The sequence below is a fragment of the Watersipora subatra genome, chromosome 7 (genome assembly GCF_963576615.1).
Source record: "Watersipora subatra chromosome 7, tzWatSuba1.1, whole genome shotgun sequence".
NCBI classification, from domain to species: Eukaryota; Metazoa; Bryozoa; class Gymnolaemata; order Cheilostomatida; family Watersiporidae; genus Watersipora; species Watersipora subatra.
Genome location: NC_088714.1, coordinates 10,228,380 through 10,248,332, shown reverse-complemented (window position 1 = coordinate 10,248,332; position 19,953 = coordinate 10,228,380). Strand labels below are relative to the sequence as shown.

At 35.4% G+C, this 19,953-nt stretch overlaps 1 protein-coding gene and 1 long non-coding RNA gene across 2 annotated transcripts in view; one reads left to right on the top strand and one right to left on the bottom strand.

Annotated features, from left to right (window-relative positions):
- The window catches only part of LOC137400411 (receptor-type tyrosine-protein phosphatase alpha-like), a gene marked incomplete at its 3' end in the record, with an annotated part of 50,872 nt that overhangs the window by 16,377 nt on the left and 14,542 nt on the right, over positions 1–19,953 (top strand). Inside the window, exon 10 of the mRNA XM_068086741.1 lies at positions 395–517. Coding sequence (XP_067942842.1) covers positions 395–517 — 123 coding nt within the window. The remainder of the gene's footprint in view (positions 1–394; positions 518–19,953) is intronic.
- Positions 14,525–18,556, bottom strand: LOC137399870 (uncharacterized). The gene is made up of 3 exons (XR_010979186.1): positions 18,295–18,556; positions 15,616–15,758; positions 14,525–15,318 (listed from the first exon to the last, which is right to left on the bottom strand). It is a non-coding gene; the product is annotated as an uncharacterized lncRNA (long non-coding RNA).

Sequence of the window (19,953 nt, the reverse complement as noted above, 5' to 3'; positions counted from 1 at the left end):
AGGAATTTGTAAAATAGTACCAACTGGATATCGTAGTTCTTACTTAAAGGAGCAGAAGTAACACTTTATATGCCAGGTTGTGGATGTGCAGAGAATAGAACATTCTAAAGGTAGCAAGAAAGCAGATAGCAGTGTACTGCATGTCTTGAGCGAGATATTAAAATAGGGGGTGATTGTGAATGCTAAAATGCATTCAATTCGACTGCACTTCAGGAATGAAGGTCGAATGTCTTAAAACTATAAATAGAGAGAAAACTTGTCTTACATCTTTTCTATATCTGCATAGTAATCATAAATTCATAATTTGTAGAGAACAAAAACTCTGATGTCATGCTACCTTTAGAAAAAAACTTGATAAAACAGCTACTCATGTTATTGCTGTTGTTGTATTTAGGTACCATTTTATCCGAGGAAAGATGGTGAGAGTCTGGTCGTCAAACCATATACCATCTCCCGCATCAGCACTGAACAGTCTGGCCAGATTGCAGAGGTCTCACTGAAAGTCGAACCAGAGAATGTAAGACAGTGCTGCCAATCGCCCTCTATAAATACTTCTTTGTAGTTTTTATTAGTTGATCAGCACTAAAGGAAAGTGAGCGAAGTAAATAGCTGATTTGAACGCTGCTACAAATATTATTCTGAGAATTTTTTGCATATTGTGAATCCATTCAGTACGAGTCAAACCTGTTAGTAAACACATGCGTTCTCTCTTACAAAGAAAGAAGTGATAGTTTCAAAAACAAGTTTAATTTATCTAGTTGGTGATTGCTTGATATGTATAGTGAAATTTATTTTAGCCTGTAAAACAATAAAAATTGACCTATTTTTGTTGATATCCTGCAATGTGATCAATTTTAGACTGTTCCATATTACTAGGTGATCTGTTTTCGCATATAAATTGCGACTAAGTGACCTATTTTAGTTTGTGAAATCTATCAAGGTGACCTAATTTAGCTTACAAAATCCTTCGTGAGGACCTTTTTTCAGCCTATACCATATTATTAAGCAAATTTTTTTCGCATACAACCTGCTACTAAGTGACCTATTTTGAATTACATTATTCTACTAAGAGATCTATTTTAGGCCTACATCTTATAGATAACCCTTTTTTATCCAATTAGGATGCGTTGCCAATTCTGAGCTAATTTGTCTACTCAGCCAAACTGATTTGGTTTTACCCTCACAATCATTTTGTCTCAGCTTAGATTTTTCTCTCTTTTACCCATTTAGAGGCACCTCTAAGTTGTTTTATTATTATGCCTACTTTTATTTTGCAGGGTAAGTTCTGATTATCTCCATCAAAACTAGTCAAAATTTGCTGAATTCCGATAACCTTTTCCCTTACGTAATGCATTTTAATGTGCCGATATTCACCATAATACATATAGTTTTTCCATTTTTGCCTATTTCTTCTACCAAAACCTGACTTTTCATTTTATTGCAGATTTCACCAGATAGTTGTGTATACTTTCTTCTACTCTTTTGAGTAGTTTCCATTCTATTACATAAATCTTGATGTCTCCCTATGTATCGTCATTTCTTGATAGAGCTTAATAACCCAACTAACAACGACATTCCTGGGATGTTCCGTAACGTTACGCTGAAATAACGTTCCAAAAAAAACATTGTCATAACGTTCTACAAACGTTATTTGATGATCATTGTAGAATTATGTTCCAACAATGTCGCAGGAACGTTGCATAGAATGTTGTGCAATAATATTATCATAACGTTCAGCAGAATGTTACAGGAATATACTTTGGAAACGTTATCATAACGTCGTTAGCGAACATTATTAATGAATGTCCCAGGAATGTCCCAGCAACGTTACTCTGGAATGTTCGAGTGAAAACATTCATATAACATTAGCTTGAAATGTAACTGGAATATTATGGGGTGACATCATATTTACATTCAAATAATTGTCCCAACAATGTTTCAGGAATGTTACTTTTGAATGTTCGAGAGTTGATGTTCATATAACATTGGCTTGTAATGTAGTTAGAACATTATGGTGTTACATCAATTTTACTTTCAAATGAATGTCCTAGCAATGTTACAGAAATTTTACTTTTGAATGTTCGAGGGTTAACATTCACATAACATTGGCTTGCAATGTAACTAGAATATTATGGCGCGACATCATATTTAACTTCAAATGAATTTTCTAGCAATTTTTCAGGAATGTTACTTTTGAATGTTTGAGTGTTAACATTCACATAACATTGGCTTGCAATGTAACTAGAATATTATGGTGTGACATCATAATTAACTTCAAACGAATGCCTTAGAAATGTCCCAGGAACGTTACTCTGGAATGTTCAAGTGAAAACATTCACATGACGTTGGCTGGCAATGTAGCTAGAATATTATGGTGTGACGTCATATTTACCTTCAAATGAATGTTCCAGGAATGTCCCAGCAACGTTACTCTAGAATGTTCGAGTGAAAACATTCATATAACATTGGCTTGAAATGTAACTGGAATATTATGGGGTGACATCATATTTACATTCAAATAATTGTCCCAACAATGTTTCAGGAATGTTACTTTTGAATGTTCGAGAGTTGATGTTCATATAACATTGGCTTGTAATGTAGTTAGAACATTATGGTGTTACATCAATTTTACTTTCAAATGAATGTCCTAGCAATGTTACAGAAATGTAACTTTTGAATGTTCGAGGGTTAACATTCATATAACATTGGCTTGCAATGTAACTAGAATATTATGGCGCGACATCATAATTAACTTCAAACGAATGTCTTAGAAATGTCCCAGGAACGTTACTCTGGAATGTTCAAGTGAAAACATTCACATAACATTGGCTTGCAATGTAACTAGAATATTATGGTGTGACATCATAATTAACTTCAAACGAATGTTTTAGAAATGTCCCAGGAACGTTACTCTGGAATGTTCAAGTGAAAACATTCACATGACGTTGGCTGGCAATGTAGCTAGAATATTATGGTATGACGTCATATTTACCTTCAAATGAATGTCTTAGGAATATCCCAGGAACGTTACTCTGGAATGTTCAAGTGAAAACATTCATATAACATTGGCTTGAAATGTAGCTGGAATATTATGGGGTGACATCATATTTACATTCAAATAATTGTCCCAAAAATGTTTCAGGAATGTTACTTTTGAATGTTCAAGAGTTAATGTTCATATAACATTGGCTTGTATTGTAGTTAGAACATTATGGTGCTACATCAATTTTACTTTCAAATGATTGTCCTAGCAATGTTACAGAAATGTTACTTTTGAATGTTCGAGTGAAAACATTCATATAACATTGGCTAGCAATGTAGCTAGAATATTATGGTGTGACATCATATTTAACTTCAAATGAATTTTCTAGCAATGTTTCTGGAATGTTACTTTTGAATGTTCGAGTGCAAACATAAATATAACATTGGTTAGCAATGTAGTTGGAATATTATGGTGTTACCTCAATTTTACTTTCAAATGAATGTCCTAACAGTGTTACAAAAATGTTAATTTGGAATGTTTGAGGGTTAACATTCATATAACATTAGCTTGCAATGTAACTAGAATATTATGGTGTAACATCATATTTAACTTTAAATGAATTTCATAGGAATGTCCCAGGATATATTTGATATTTTATTCATGAATAGAAGTTAGTTTATTCATGAATATAATATAATTGTAAAAGCAGCATATCTACTCTATACTGCATTCGCAATTGCTAATACAATGGGCAACTCCTGTCATTCACCAGGATATCCAACTAACAACGACATTCCTGGGATGTTCCGTAACGTTACGCTGAAATAACGTTCCAAAAAAACATTGTGATAACGTTCTACAAACGTTATTTGATGATCATTGTGGAATTATGTTCCAACAATGTCGCAGGAACGTTGCATAGAATGTTGTGCAATAATATTATCATAACGTTCAGCAGAATGTTACAGGAATATACTTTGGAAACGTTATCATAACGTCGTTAGCGAACATTATTAATGAATGTCCCAGGAATGTCCCAGCAACGTTACTCTGGAATGTTCAAGTGAAAACATTCATATAACATTGGCTTGAAATGTAACTGGAATATTATGGGGTGACATCATATTTACATTCAAATAATTGTCCCAACAATGTTTCAAGAATGTTACTTTTGAATGTTCGAGAGTTAATGTTCATATAACATTGGCTTGTAATGTAGTTAGAATATTATGGTGTTACATCATATTTAACTTCAAATGAATGTCTTAGGAATGTCCCAGGAACGTTACTTTGGAATGTTCAATTGAAAACATTCACATAACGTTGGCTGGCATTGTAACTAGAATATTATGGTGTGAGGGCATATTTAACTTCAAATGAATGTCTTAGGAACGTCCCAGGAACGTTACTCTGGAATGTTCGAGTGAAAACATTCATATAACATTGGCTAGCAATGTAGCTAGAATATTATGGTGTGACATCATCATTAACTTCAAATGAATGTCCCAGAAATGTCACAGGAACGTTACTCTGGAATGTTCGAGTGTTAACATTCATATAACATTGGCTTGCTATGTAGTTGGAATATTATGGTGTGACATCATATTTACATTCAAATGAATGTCCCAGGAATATTCCCAAAATATTACCTTTGAATGTTCCAGCGTAAACATTTATATAACGTTGCCTTGCAATGTAGTTAGAACATTATGGTGTTATATTGTTTTTACTTTCAAATAAATGTCCCAGCAATGTTACAAAAACATTACTTTTGGATGTTGGAGTGTAAACATGCGTATAACATTGGCTTGCTATGTTGCTATAACATTATGGTGTAACATATGTACATAGTTGTATAACTGGTTCTATTAGAGCTTTTGTTGGTAGTTTAATGAATAGGCGAACAAAAAACTATTAAAAAAAAGATTAATTTTAGTTTTGCCCATTTTGCCATCCTCCTATGCAAATATTGTTTTGACTAAAACCAATTGATAGCAATCATTTGTCTTTTTCATCATAACAGCTGTCTGCAATCATTTTACTTTTCTCATTTTTGTATGGGAATTATTAATAGCTCTATCGATATTCATTATTTTGAGAAATCGAGCACAATGGTACAGAGAGTTTTAGACATTAGCCAAATGTGATTAATTATGAGTTGCAATCAGGAACATTATGGTCAGGCAAGTGTATCCTGACCATGACGGTTTCCACCGCTAGTGGTCGCTTCTAGATCCCAAATTTTCAACTGGGAGATATGCAATAATATTTAGAAAGAAACCTATTTAAACAAATTATGAGCTTGCATCTAAAAGCAACAATGCTGTTGACATATTTGCTCGGAGCACGCCACACAATATTTATATTTTGCATACAAAATTACATAGAAGTTACCTTCTCATTTTGCAGCAAGATACAGTAACTTCAAGTGATGTTTTAATAATTTGGGAGTTGTACCACTACGCTTTAACAGAAGGACAACTTTTAGTTTCACATTAACTCGTTTTTATTAAATTGCTATAATAGTTGATGCTTGCAGTTGTTTGAAACTAACATAGTTAAACTGCAGTAGTCAATAAAATGGAAAGTAAGATTATTGACTTGCTAAAATTCACGAAAAGAAAGACACTGTATTCACTTTGCATACAGTTTATAGATGCTATTAACTGAAGATCCTAAATACTAGGTATGTAAAATAATACTACAAAGTTTATAGCAAGAATGACAGACTACCGCTGTATGCGTTTTGACCATAAACTCATTAGTAATGTAGTTAAAACCTCATTAGTAACCTGTTAAAAATTTGAGATAAATGCAAATATAGTTGAAAAGAGCAAATTTCAAAAATAATACCAACTGATACTGGTACTAACTTCAGAGAGCGCTGAAAAAGTAAAACATCGGCTAATTTGATAACAGGCCAACACAAAGAAGTTTGAATGCAAACAAAGAGTTTCTAAAGAGGAAAGTGTAGCAGTAATATAAATGTAACGAGGTTATAAAGCTGCAGCACTTACTAGTTCACAGTAGTTGCATCTGTTTAGACTGTTCTACATTTACATTTGGTAAATAGGCATAAAGCATTCAGCTACAATTGTAGTTCTTAGAAGTAATGATGATGCAAAAAACAGTCTTTATATAAATTGACAAACGACATTTTATTAACAAGTACTTTGTTTCTATGTGTGTAACATCAACTGATATGTTTTAGGGGAATTAATAATACTACGGCAAGGTTTTAAAAATTGTAGCATTAAGTACTGAAATTCCAAAAACGATAATTCAATTGGCTTGCCAGATATTTGTTTTTTTTATCATTAAAAGCTTTTAAAAATTATATAGACAAAATACAAGTAAGTTTAATATGTGTATTAGTACATTTTAAACAAATTTTTCATGTTTACATTTTGTTTTGTAAGTTAAATGTTTTCAACCAATTAATTAAAAATGTATTTTGTTGAAATTATTTCAAATGACTTGAGTCTGCTGTTGTGAGCCTGTGTAATATTTTTAAACATTTTTGGTTTGAGTTTTGATTTATTATACCAAAACAACATTGTTTGAATACTTTCAAATTACTATTCAATACTCGATTTATTCATACATTTCATTTGCATAACATAGTACCGAAAGTATATACCTTTCATTCCGCTAAATAATTTAGTTCTGTCATAATGTTAGAATAATAATAAATGATGATTTTACCAAATATGGCAGTTTTCATCAATTTAGTAGTTATACTAAAGACCTGGTAAGGAGTTGTTATACTGTGGTGTATTTTATCAGGATGTTTCATAGCTTCTGTTGTTGTCAGGTTTCAACTCTTTTGCAGAATCACATGGTACTAAGCATAAGTTTTAGGGTGCAGTGAGAGAAGTTACCGGAGGTTGTATCAGATAATTGCTAGTAATTCTAGAGAATTGCTATGAGGCATGATTAACACCTCATAGATGCAACCTTCCAAGGAGGGAAAACTCTAACTGGAAAAAACTGGGTAATATGTTATTGAAATAGATTGCAGCTGAGTACATGCTTGAACTGAATCAGTGTTTTTGCATTACATAGAAAAATACATGTGCATGTAGAGAGCTCCAAGTCAAGTCATGTTTATGAAAATCTTTAACAAGTTCACATTAAATTAGTTTAAAAAGATTCATTTTTATCATGTTGCAGTTCAGATCCCAATAGGACCCTGAAGGATAAGCTAGATTAATTTGGTTTTAGAATTGTTAAAATACATCATATGTAGATTTGATACTAAGCAAAATGGCTATAGTACAATGCAACCACAAATGGTTTTTCTATTGTCTGTTTGGGTAATAGGGTTTGTGCATTTAAGGTATATCATAATCCATTTACCATAAAGATAATGTTCAAGTAAAATGTTTAGACTACCAGTTAGTATCGCTACGGCTCAGTAGTCCACATCAGACAGCTCTTAGCTTTAGGAATCAGGGTTGTATATTAGAAGACACAACATCATTGTTCAGGCTTGTCGACACATTTGGTTTTTGCTTGCCTACTTGCTATCATTTTCCATGTGATTTTATTTGCGTGTTTTATGCAAAATTTTGTGTCAACACTATGTACATAACCATAATCTGCAAATGGAGCGTTTATTTTCTGTTTTTTTTGCATATCTGGCTAGTTGATGTTCTAAACCAGTCAATCACAGATGTCACTAAAATAATAGACATGGGCTTACATGTGATTCTTGATAGACTACAAAAGTAAGCTGAGCCTAATGAATAAACAACAGTCTATATATATATATATATATATATATATATATATATATATATATATATATATATATATATATATATATATATATATATATATATATATATATATATATATATACTCATGCTACAGACAGTACTGTTTCGGCTATTGAAGCCTCATCAGTGCAGCTCAGAGCTTTGGCAAGGGACACAAATCCCATTACCAATGAGAGTTGACCTCCTGCCATGAAACAACTAGGTTGCCTCACAGACTTTAAGAAAGTCAATGTGCTGGCACCAGAGTGCTCAAATCACAAAAGTGATGAGCTTTGCACAAAGGCAAATAGTGCCGCACCTCGTACATATATATATATATACATACATATATACATATATATATATATATATATATATATATATATATATATATATATATATATATATATATATATATATATATATATATATATGTATATATGTATATATATATATGTATATATATATACATACATAAATAGATACATATATAGATATTTCCCTTTCTGGAGAAGAAATTGAAAAATGCTGGAATGTAAGAACAACTGTAATCCCAGTAGTCATTGGGGCACTGGGCGCAATAACACCGGCGCATAAAATGTGGCTTGCCCAAATACCAACAGCAATCAACGCAGGTGAGTTGCAGAAAAGTGCGCTATTGGGAACAGCTAAGATCTTGAGGCGAGTGCTCAAACTCCCAGGTCTCTGGTAGGAGACCCGAGTTAGAGCAGAATTTACCACCCATACGGGGTATCCGGGGTGAGGAAACAATTTTTTTTATATATATATTGTGGAGGACTAGACAAATGTATTAACTATGCTCTTATCCTTAGATATCAATGTTCTGTATTACAACCTTATGTGTGCTTTTCTAGTATACCCTATTATGTAACACTGAATATTTAGGCCTGCCTCACAGGCCTGCCGCAACGTAATTAGGTGTTATGTAATCATTATGTAAGTGGGCGCCGCTGTGCAACATGTATTCATGATTATATATAATAAATAGGCTAAATTCACTCACACCGACTGATCACGTTTATGCCTGCCTGGGTGGCTTAGTCAGGACCATTCTACCAAAACTGATCTAGCTTCAAGTAAGGACTGCTTGGGAGATACCTAAGGAAGGCTAAGGGTTGGCTACGCTACAACAGGACCTGATCAGAAATGCCATAGCATTAGAGATCAGGCCCTACAGTAAGCTAGCCCGGAACCTAGACTAGCCTAGATAGGGTCTCAGAGAGCAGGCTGTGTTAGCGTTCCAAGTGAGCCTGAGATTGGGGCAACCAGCCGTGGCCTGATCAGACCACTAGGTGTGTCAGGCAGGCCGACGAGGGGAAGGCCCAGAGTTCAGGCTGCACCGGCTTGTTAGGATAGTAAGGCTGGCTCAGCTACCGGGCCAAGCCATTACAATATATATATATATATATATATGTATATATATATATATATTATATTAATCTGTGTCTAAGTGTAGTCCTGTTATAGCAATGATAATAATTACCATCTAGCTTCAGGGCTCATAGCCTCACTAGCTGAATGCCTGGCATTGCAGGGGTAATAAAACAACTTACAAACAGTTGCAGATAATGTACTGTAATTGTAATGTAGGAGGTAATGTAGTGTTTATAAGCAGTTCTATTACCCTTGCAACGCAGGGCATTCACCTAGTAATAAATGAAGCGTTGTGCATGTCTTGACAATGTTCTAATGAACTGGAATGTTTTGCAGAGATAAATTAATCATATTAGCAATGAGCATATTAGTCTTATTAGCAATGGACAAGATGAATGTTTGAAATATGTGACATATTATCTGAAAACCTACCTCAAAGAAGAATTATGGCTAATTTTGTGAATACTTTTTACAGAAGCAGCGGACCATTTTAACCTTAGCTCAAGTGTTGTTTTTGTAGGCCCAAATTTATTTTGGCTTAGTTTAACTTTAACTTAAGTGACCTCATAACACCTTTCAGAGGTACATGTATATGGTTTCATTTGATACCATGCCTTCAAAGTTTGCTCCATAATCGAATTAAGGGCAAGTCAGTTAATGTCAACTCATGCATACCTCAGATGTTTAGATTTGTCACTCTGTAGCTTTTAAATGAAGTAGACGTATTGAAAGTGATTGTTAAGTATCCCTACCATAACTTTGCTAGTAGATGAACTAGGAAGCCTCATACTAAGTCATACACTGTGAAAAGAAGAAAAGCGATGAGACATGATCAAAGTCAACTAGCATTTGCAATGATTGGTGAAACATGTTTATTCATATAGAAGAGCAATAAAGGTGAAAAATTCAAACAGCAAGCAGTAAGCACTGTAAAATAGTCAGCTTGTCTGAGGTTGGGTGAACAAAATCCTCCATAACATGACAAAAGCAATCACAAAGATTCTGTTATAAATTCTGCTGATGTTCCAAGCTTTAGCTGCGGGTAACAACATCTGTAAGGGCAAAAGCTTACAAAGATGTTTGATGTCAAAGATAGTCAATGACTCCGTCCAATGCACTCGCGCAACTGCATCAAGCTTCGAAAATATAAATTCTAACTGTTTACATGTTTCAAAAAACAAATAAGTCTGGTAAATCTAAAATTTTACTGTGCAATCATCGGTGGAGTTGTAGGAAGTTGCAGCTATGTGATTGCAGCCAATTTCATGCGCAACTAAAATTGATAGTAGTTGCTGCAGTGTAAACACACCGTAAGACATTTCCACTGTAAGCCTATTGAGTGATGTCATAGCGAAGAGGCAAACTGGTAAACATGACTAAAATAGTAAACTTTTGATTGATTACTGTTCATGCAGTCATAGAGCTTACTCCATGAATAATACCTACTTTGGGACAGCCATAGCATTGCTCAATGAGCGAATGATGGAGATGCGATGCACATGAGACTGGTGGGTTTAAATATACCATAGTCATCTGTTTTGGCAGCACAACTAAATGTCTGGCCAGGTGTTTAGTTGTTAAAGGTTGACTTGCAACAAAATTCACATTACCGTTATTTGATATGAAAATATTCACTATGTCTTACTCTGTTGTGTTGTACGTGCAAAAGATGTGGAAATGTGATTACAAGCTCTTAAAAGCTCAAAAACGAACATAAAATCGCAGCCCCACGAGACCGCCGTAGTTTGGATTCCCTTTCCAAAATGGCTCAAACGTGATGTAGTTGTGAGAGATGGATTCTGTTTACACTTTCATGCAATCTTATTCGTCAAAATGTTTTCACAAATATACTTCACGCATTCAATCAAACTATGTCTATTGTTCTTACGCGTCAGTTTTATCGTCATTGTAATGCTGTCACTTTTAGCACTGATATCTTATAACTTATCACAAAAGTTCATTAAATATTTTAACCTTACCCCGAAGGAGTACATATCATTGTCTGATAATCATGACGAGCCTGTTGGTCACCTTTGATGATCGAAAAGCTCTGCAAAATTTATTTGCGAAGTGTTGGGTCACATTATCAGATTATGACTTGCCAATTAGACCAGGCCGAAGCAAAACTGTAAAGTAGTGAGCATCTATATTTGATATGCGGTCTTTGGTAAAACCCGAAGTGTTTGTCATAAACTAATACTACGATAAGTTTTATATTGAGCTTTGTATTGGCCTTTCAATTCGCGTGAGAACATACGTGACAAGACAATAACCAAACTTCGTGGTTACGTCATCGAAATAAAGAGATTCTAAGCTATGGCGGCTTTTCGTTTTTGAGCTTTTAAGAACTTGTAATCCCTTTTCACATATTTTGCACCTACAACATAACATAGTAAGACATGGTGAATCTTTTGATATCAAATAACTGTAATGTGAATTTTATTGCAAGCCAACCTTTGACACATCTGCAACTATAATGGAAGACAGCTTCAAAACAGTGCCATTATATGTTGTAGCCACATAAGTATCAAAATGATTAATAAAAATTTGTGTGTATTTCTATTTTCAGAATGGCTGTAACATATATGCAACATTCCAAAACATTATGGTTAGGATGATGGCCCATGCGCCGCACGGTGAGATGGCATAGATAGTCAACGCAAAGATAGTCAACGGACTGAGCTAGTATTAGCAGTCAGACATCCTCAGCCTGTGTAACAGTCCTTGACAGTGAGACCGTCTACTGTAGTGCTATTTGAAGGATGTGATTAATTCGCTCATCTCTTAGAGCTCAACTAGAGAAGAGTTCAACATGCTAGAGAATTAACAGACAATAGCTGCGTTTCCATGACGCTCATAATTTGCAAACTGAGCCAATCCACAAGTTATCTGCGTCATAGAAACGGCATAAATCCGCAAGCTAAGCGAGTTTTGCGATCTACAAAACATTATCAAATCTATTGTTCTTGCCAATTATGGAAACGGCACTAGTGTTATTAATGTGCATTAGAATATCGATGACAATCACATTAAAAACATTTTCACGATTCAGTCGTTTTTATTTCCATTTCAGCAGTCTCAATGTGCCAACCTTCCGAATCATTGCTGCTAAGCTTAGCGGGGACAAGACTGCTTGGCTATTTATTGAGTCATTAATTAGGCTAGTACTTGACCTATGAGGTCAAGCCTGGTGTTAAATCCACATCAGCAAGTGTTTATTGAAACGCTCGATTGCAGAGTACAGTGTGTACATAGCAAAATGCTTAATTATTCATATTCTCTGATTGTAACGCGCAGTCACTCGTACTAATTCCTCATTGAAGTTGAGAGCACTTTTGCAGGATTTTATTACATTCAATTTACTCTTTTCTACATTTCAAGTGAACTTAGGTACAATACACCAACATTTTACTCAATCGAGGCCTGCATTTGTTTCACCTATGTTGTCATTTAAGTTCCTTCTATTTTATTGTTTGCATGCAAAACTTTAGCACAGAATAGAAAACCATTTTAATATTTAACAATGCTCTTTAAAACACAAACAAAATTATTATTAATGAAGTATCCTTATTCAGCTTTAGTCTTGCTTCATGCAATGAAAACAACTTCTCTATAAGATATCACTGTTTTTCTGCAACAATGCTTTATTCAGTTGCAGAATTAAAAAAAAACTTTAGATAGGTTATTTTAAAATCTAAGCAAAAATCTTTAGCTGTTTTATGGTTATAAAATACCTGCAAATTTTCCAAATGTATAAAAGGAAACCTTATTGCAAATATCGTTCACAATAAACGAGCTGCTCTGTTTAAAGATCGGTCTATTGTTAGGGCAATGTTAAAAGGACTATAACTATGTTTCCATGGTGCGCAGTACTGCGATGCAGCCCCCTCCGAAGTCGAAGGGATTGACACGTTACCATGCTGCGCAGCGGTTTTCAGCAAATTAGCCAGAGAAGAGACATTGTATAAATCGAATCGTCTGATGGAGAAATTGAATCGATCATGGATACCGAACATCAGAAAAGGTCTTTTTATGCTTCTGTCATCATTATACTTTTATTTACAATACACAATCACAATGTTTTACAAAACTTAACACAATTTTTACAAAGTAATATATTTTTAATAAGAATTTTTTAAGCAATATATTATTTAAACGTTATTTAGGACGTGCCTCCTGTTTCTCGAAAGGTGTTGGCATCGATAACAAAGTCTGGGAAAGTAATCACCTCATCCTTGTGGGCGCAGACCATAATTAAATATAGGTGAAAGAAAATCAGATTAGAAAAAAACAAGATTAGCAGGATAGCTTTTGTACTATTTCATGGCCCTCGAAGAATCCGTTTTCATGGCATGGGAGATATGTGCAGCCACTGCGCAGTTGCTGTTTCCTTGTTGCAAATTTGCACAGACTTCGCACTGATCAGTGCGCAGTGATTTCAGTGCGAAGACGCCGTTTCCATGATTCGGAAAGGGCGCAACTCCGAAGCACTGCCCATCATGGGAAAATAGTGTATGTCAAAAACCCTCCTAAGAAGGTTGAACTGGCTAATTTTGAGCACCTAATATTACTGCTGCAATATTTGGGTAGCCCTTTTGCTAGATTAATTAAACGCTCATGCTCTAATATTGTTCGATTCATCTTGGTTCAGTAAATGTTTGTTCCAGCTGTCTCAAGCCATTTTTAGTCCTAATAGTCAAAATAGTCCTATAAAACCACGGGTACGGGTACGCTGTAAGCCTCATAAGGACACAACAGAGAGCATTTAAATCCAAATTGCTGATTACAGCTGATGTCTGATCAGAACTTTATAGGATAAAAATAAACTAACTTGAATTGCATAAAATTTGCAAAGTTCTCACAATTGTATTCACATAGTTAAACAGCTGCAAAATGGCTGAAGACTGTTTTGCCATAGATATGTTGGAGATTATATTCATGACCAGGGGAGTGTCCTACTACATGACTGACCCTGACACTATATTGAACTCATAAGTGATGTTACCACTTATACCCCATACAGAGTGAAGTAGCAGGGATAGCTCAATATGTATGTGTGCCTGTGTGTGTTGGTCTGCGTACTGCTACTCATGTTTAATTCTCAGCTTGACCTTTGGTGTATTTTAAATGCCAATGCGCTGGCTGAAGCTCACTACCCTTTCTTGAAGGTGACATTTACTAGCCTATTTAAGACCTATTAGCTATAGGAGACTGGGCAATGCAAAGCCGTGATGTCCAACATAAATAGCCGCATGCTTTGTGACAGAAGGGCAATGCTTTGTTCACTTGCAGCTGGTCAGGCAAGTGAGTCATCATTGTTTACACTGAAAGAATCAAGAGACATTTTTGTTGCTACATGTAATTCGATATAACTACTAAAGCACACAAGATATTTGTTTCAAATTTTAGATACAACGCTTATACACTATGTATTTCCTACCCTGCAAATTTATAAACATAAAGTTGAATATTTCATATAAAAAGTGCGAGTAAAAGTGTATATTGATGCACATGTATTCCAAAAGATATTGCAAAATTATCAATGTTGCCGTATGCTATGGGCTAACATGTCAGATAGCTAGGTGTACAAACTGATTTCAAATGCATACACACTGGTACATCGTACGCTGATTGCAGTCTGCCATGAATATAAATATTGGGTCTTGGGTGTTATGCAAACAGCATCAGCAAACTCGTAGAAAACAAGCGACAAACGGTACACTTTTCTAGACATACTGTGAAAGGCTACACATGACTAAAGACGACCAGTCGGCTGAGCCTTGATCTGAGATTCCCTTGTTAGCTGCTACCTTTGTAGCCTCCTGATGAATTATAATCCTGAAATATCTGGAGGTGATATTTTAACTAACGTTGCGCTGTGCAGTGGAACGAGCATGGAAATCCCTGATGCAAATTGCTTTGTAAAACCGATGAAAGAGTTTTAGTGACCACCAGCTTGTGTATGTCTGCAGTGATTCCTTGTAAGTCGACACCCTGCCGTATGCTCAGTTCTGAGCCTAGACATGTATTTGTGATGACAGGATGAGGTGGAAACATACCACCTCTATCTTTTACACTGATTAGTATCGCATCATCCCCTGATGCGTAAACCTGGACAGGAGGCTATAAAGCTGGTGCAGTCATTGCAGTTGAGTTTTAAGCTCTGTACCTCATAACCTGCTAAATAAATATCATATGCTAATATTATTATAAAAAGCATATGTATCAACCATAAAATAAATTTAACTACATATCGCTGATCTGCTGCAGTATTATTTCAAGCCACTCTGCTTTCTGTATATCTGCTTTATACACTAACAATAAGTGAAAGTAGCTAATACCAAAATACATTTATATACCCAAATTATGCACCACAATATGAGCAGCCATGCAGTTTAGCATATGCAGCAAGGCTGCAATGTGTGCCAGATATTTTGTTTTGTAGAAAACCTGGATATATTGGTCATATTTACCTACCGATGCACTCCACTATGTTCGAGCCAGACCTTGACAGTTCGATTTCCAGCTGTTCGCTTGATTCCAAATCATCATGGAAGTCATCGTCACCTTCTACATGACTCTTTCTTGGTTTAGATGAGAGAAGTAGGGGCAGGAGCCATCTGTGTCATTAAAATCAAGTTTTAATTGCATAACACAATTGCAAAGAATGCTATTTTTAATAAATTTCGGTAGGTCTCAGGATCTTTTCATGAGTGACATCGGAATACTGTGCCAAAATTTATCCAAAGTTTCCAAACCAGCCATTGTACCTACCACTTAGATTTAATAGCAATTAATTTTAAAAATATTATTAAATTCACATAAAAGCTTTGCATCCATAAAGCTGGTTGCCGTATGACATTAAATAATACTCAGCATTTAGGTGGCTGAATGGCATGTAGTAGAGTCGCAAGTGGTGATAAGTGAGCATGCTAGTCACAGTAAATGTAATAAACATGGGCTAGTTAAGTTGAATCAAAAAGCACTAGAAACAGTATTGCTGTTTTTCTAGCAAAAAGCCATTTTAAAGCTGATCCAAAAAATAGGTGCAAGCTTAGCAACAAGGGTAGTTACCATTTTTAGAACACATTCTCCTATTCTGTAATATATTTGATTGTTAATGTGTTTGCTTGCAGATTTCGATGCCATCTACCAAGTCCAGCATACTAATAAGTTAAGACGAAGAATCATAGTGCTATACTTTTAAAATTATAAAATAAAACACATTTGTCTACCTTTGGGTTGTTATGTATAGAGTTCCATTATAACATGTTTTATAGAGAAAACAAATAAAGCAATTGAGGATTTCAGGCCTATGCCAACAATAATAAGTCTGACAAATATACTAATGCTCAGCAAACCAAGCCAATCAATGATTAACCAGATTTTTGAGAATACAATAGAAACACTCATGAAGAGATCTGCCATCTTACAATATTCAGTTATGAGATACACAGTTTTACAAGCAACTTGTGTGGAGTATAGTATGGAAGTTAGTGATGTACTTGCGGTTATTATACAATGTATATAGTTAAAATCAATACACTCAGATTTTCAACAGTTTTGCTGGAAACAATTTGCTGTTAGAAAGTTGCTGGCAGCAAAATCACAAACTACTATCTACAACCACCACAAACATGCTGCTTCAGTAATGAACTTGTCAATTGAATAGTTGACTGATGACATAGAAATTGTAATGACCCTCTGTTTAAAGGATTATTAACTATAAGTGCTGGATTGGTGGTTCAAGTAGTTGGTTTATGATTTGCGAATTTATAAAGGACTGTATTTTAGGTGTAGATTTAATGTCAAGAATTAGACTGGTTTGTTTTAGTTAAAAAACTTTAAAACAGAATATATTTATTAAAAATTCAAACTTTCAATTGCAAAAACATAAAATATATGAAGGCTAATCAAGTCGATGGCTGATGCTCATTGCGCAAGTCTAAAAATATAAAGAGTGATACAAGAGCAGAGTGATACGTAGAGCGTGAGTAAAATATGGAGTTCGAATTGTTTCTGATCTACACGGGCTTATATATGTTTGCCTAATCAGTCAGGCAATCGTCACATCCGTAGATCACAGACGATTGGGCGCTGCAAAGCTTCCTAGGCAGTAAGCGAGTAAGTACAAGGAAGCAGATAACATTTATGCTAAGCAGTAAAATAGCAGGTGTTAGGAAGTTGGAATAATAAATCTGCGTGTCAGGCTAGCAAGTAGCCTGGGCATGGCTCTCGTGGGGATTGGGAGAGAGAGCCTGGGACACATCGCAACACGCGGGGAAGACAACTCTAAAAGCCGACTTCTGAAGTCGCTAATATCACAATCGTTATTTCTGAAGGAGTATCATGTGACGGTCTTATTTATGATCTACGCGAGTATTATGTATTATTTTTAATCTGAATTGGCAGCAAACAAACGCTGGTTAGTAAGTATGAAATGTTGGTTGCATAATAAATCAATCACAAGAGTTATATTATTTCATATATTCAATTCATTATCTTATAATATGATTTAATAAAAAATTAAATCAATTGAATAAAAAAATTTACAATAACAATACAAACATAGCAAACGAATAGCAATAGAACAACAAAAATGAATCGCACGCTGCTAGTAAAGAAAAGTTTGTCTAGTAAAAAGTAATCTCAGTTTTATTTTACTCACGAGTATTATTATTCGCGACAGTTATTATGAACAACTCGGATCTACCACTGCAAAACGGTGCCATCTGAAAGCAAATACTCTTTCCAAAGCCAGTAGGAAGAACTATAAATTGGTCAAGACCTGCGATAATATGTTGTAAAGCTTGAAACTGTTCTGGTCTCAGTGTGACAATGCCTAGCTTTGATAGTAATTTTTGAATGGCTCCATTTTTATCAGTATAGGAAATGAAACTGCTAACGTGAAAACGCAAGAGAATAGTGGCCTATGGTTCCTATCGTTTTATTATCAAACGAGGTGTTTCGTAACCACCCAGCCTATAAAAAAAATAGCGCTTTTTACTAGATCAAGTCACGTTACCGTGACAATAGGCTTTTAAACGCGCCACATCTAATACATCGTGAGATACGAATCTAACGACACGCTTCCATTAGTATCAGTCTGAGCGTCATATGTAACATATGTCGCTCGTTTTGCAGAAGTTATCTTACCTTTTTTTCGCTATGTGTCCCAGGCTCTCTCTCCATATCCACCACGAGAGCCATGCCCAGGCTAGCTAGCAAGAGTCCAGAAAGCTGTTTCCTAATCACATCAGAAATGGTTAAATAAAAGGGGATGAGTGGTTATGTAAGAGGTGTATAATACTCTTAAGACAGGATGCATAAATACTAATATAGAAGTTGAATAACATGATGAGTTCCTTTGTTTCACAATGACAAGTATTCATGGGGTGTGTAACTAAAGATTACAAATGCTGGTCGCTTCACAAAATGACACCACAATGCACGATTATATTAGCTCAAAATTCAAAGGCAGACACTACCACTGAAGCTGCAATAAATTAGAACTGGAAACAATTGCCAAAAATGAACTAAAGTCAGATATATGCTTCTACTGAGAATACCCTTTAGAGAAGAAAAAAAACATCAGTTACTATTAAGCCCCTACAACAAACTAATAAGCATTAAACCTGACACCACTGCCCTACTAGAGCAGATACACGATGTGACCAACCAACAATATTCGTTATAATAGCTTTTGCATAACATAAGTTTCCTCCTAAAAGCAGAAAGCTAAATCTAACAGACTAAAGCTGCGGTCACAGCAGCCGATTTTGGGTCAATTCTCTGACCAATTTTTCTACTGACCGAGAATCGTATCGTGTGAACAGCGCAAACAAGCCTGATACCGATATAGTCCAAAGAGAAAAATTTTTTTCAAAGCCGATATTCTATTTGAGTAGCCAATGACATCTTTTTTACCGTGAGTCATAGTGTCATTAAAGCCTGGTTTCCATATGACAGCACAATGATCGTGCGCAGCCCAGTGATCGTGCACAATGCATTTCATGGGCCGCGATGTGGTGTTTCCATATCGTGCGTAGGCACCACGCTTGCATTGGACAGAGTGGATAATTTCCTTACTTTTTCGTAGGAGAGACAGATTTCTTCGGAAAACAGCCCTCCGTTTGAATTATGGGATGGGTTGACAAGGTCTAGCGGTGTATTGTGGGATACATAATCGTGCGCACCCATCGCAAGGACCCATTCTGTTGGATCCTTGCGATTAGCGTACGCACGTCGCGCTATCGTCGTGTGTTGAAGTTTCCATATCACAGCTGGCCTACGCACGCAGGACGTCGCGGCCTTGTGCTGTCATATGGAAATCAGGCTTTAATATGAACACCATATTTGTCTTCACACCTGTGTATGCTATTGTCATAGCTTCACTCATGAGTAACAGCAACCCGGAAAACTGCTGCGGAATTGTTGCTCAGGTTCAATTATCATAGCAACCACATGCTAATTGAAGTATCTGCTGTTATTATAATAGTTGAAGCACATTATGTTAGCAAAAGATCGTCCTCCTTATGGTTATCCATTATTAGCGATGAGCAGTGCAAAATAATCAGGCAGCTTGCTAAAAAAGTTCACTAAAAACATTGTAGGAAACAGTCAGCAAAATTCAAGGAGTGACTCACTAAAATATATCAGCTAAAGTTATCTGACCCTGCAAATAAAAAACGGACAAAATCACCCACTCTCAGATCAAACTTGGCCTCTGCACAATGGCTGATCTGAACGCAGATTAATACTAAAGCCTGGTTCACATATCGATTGCGAAACTCTGGCGGTAACTTGCGCAGCAAA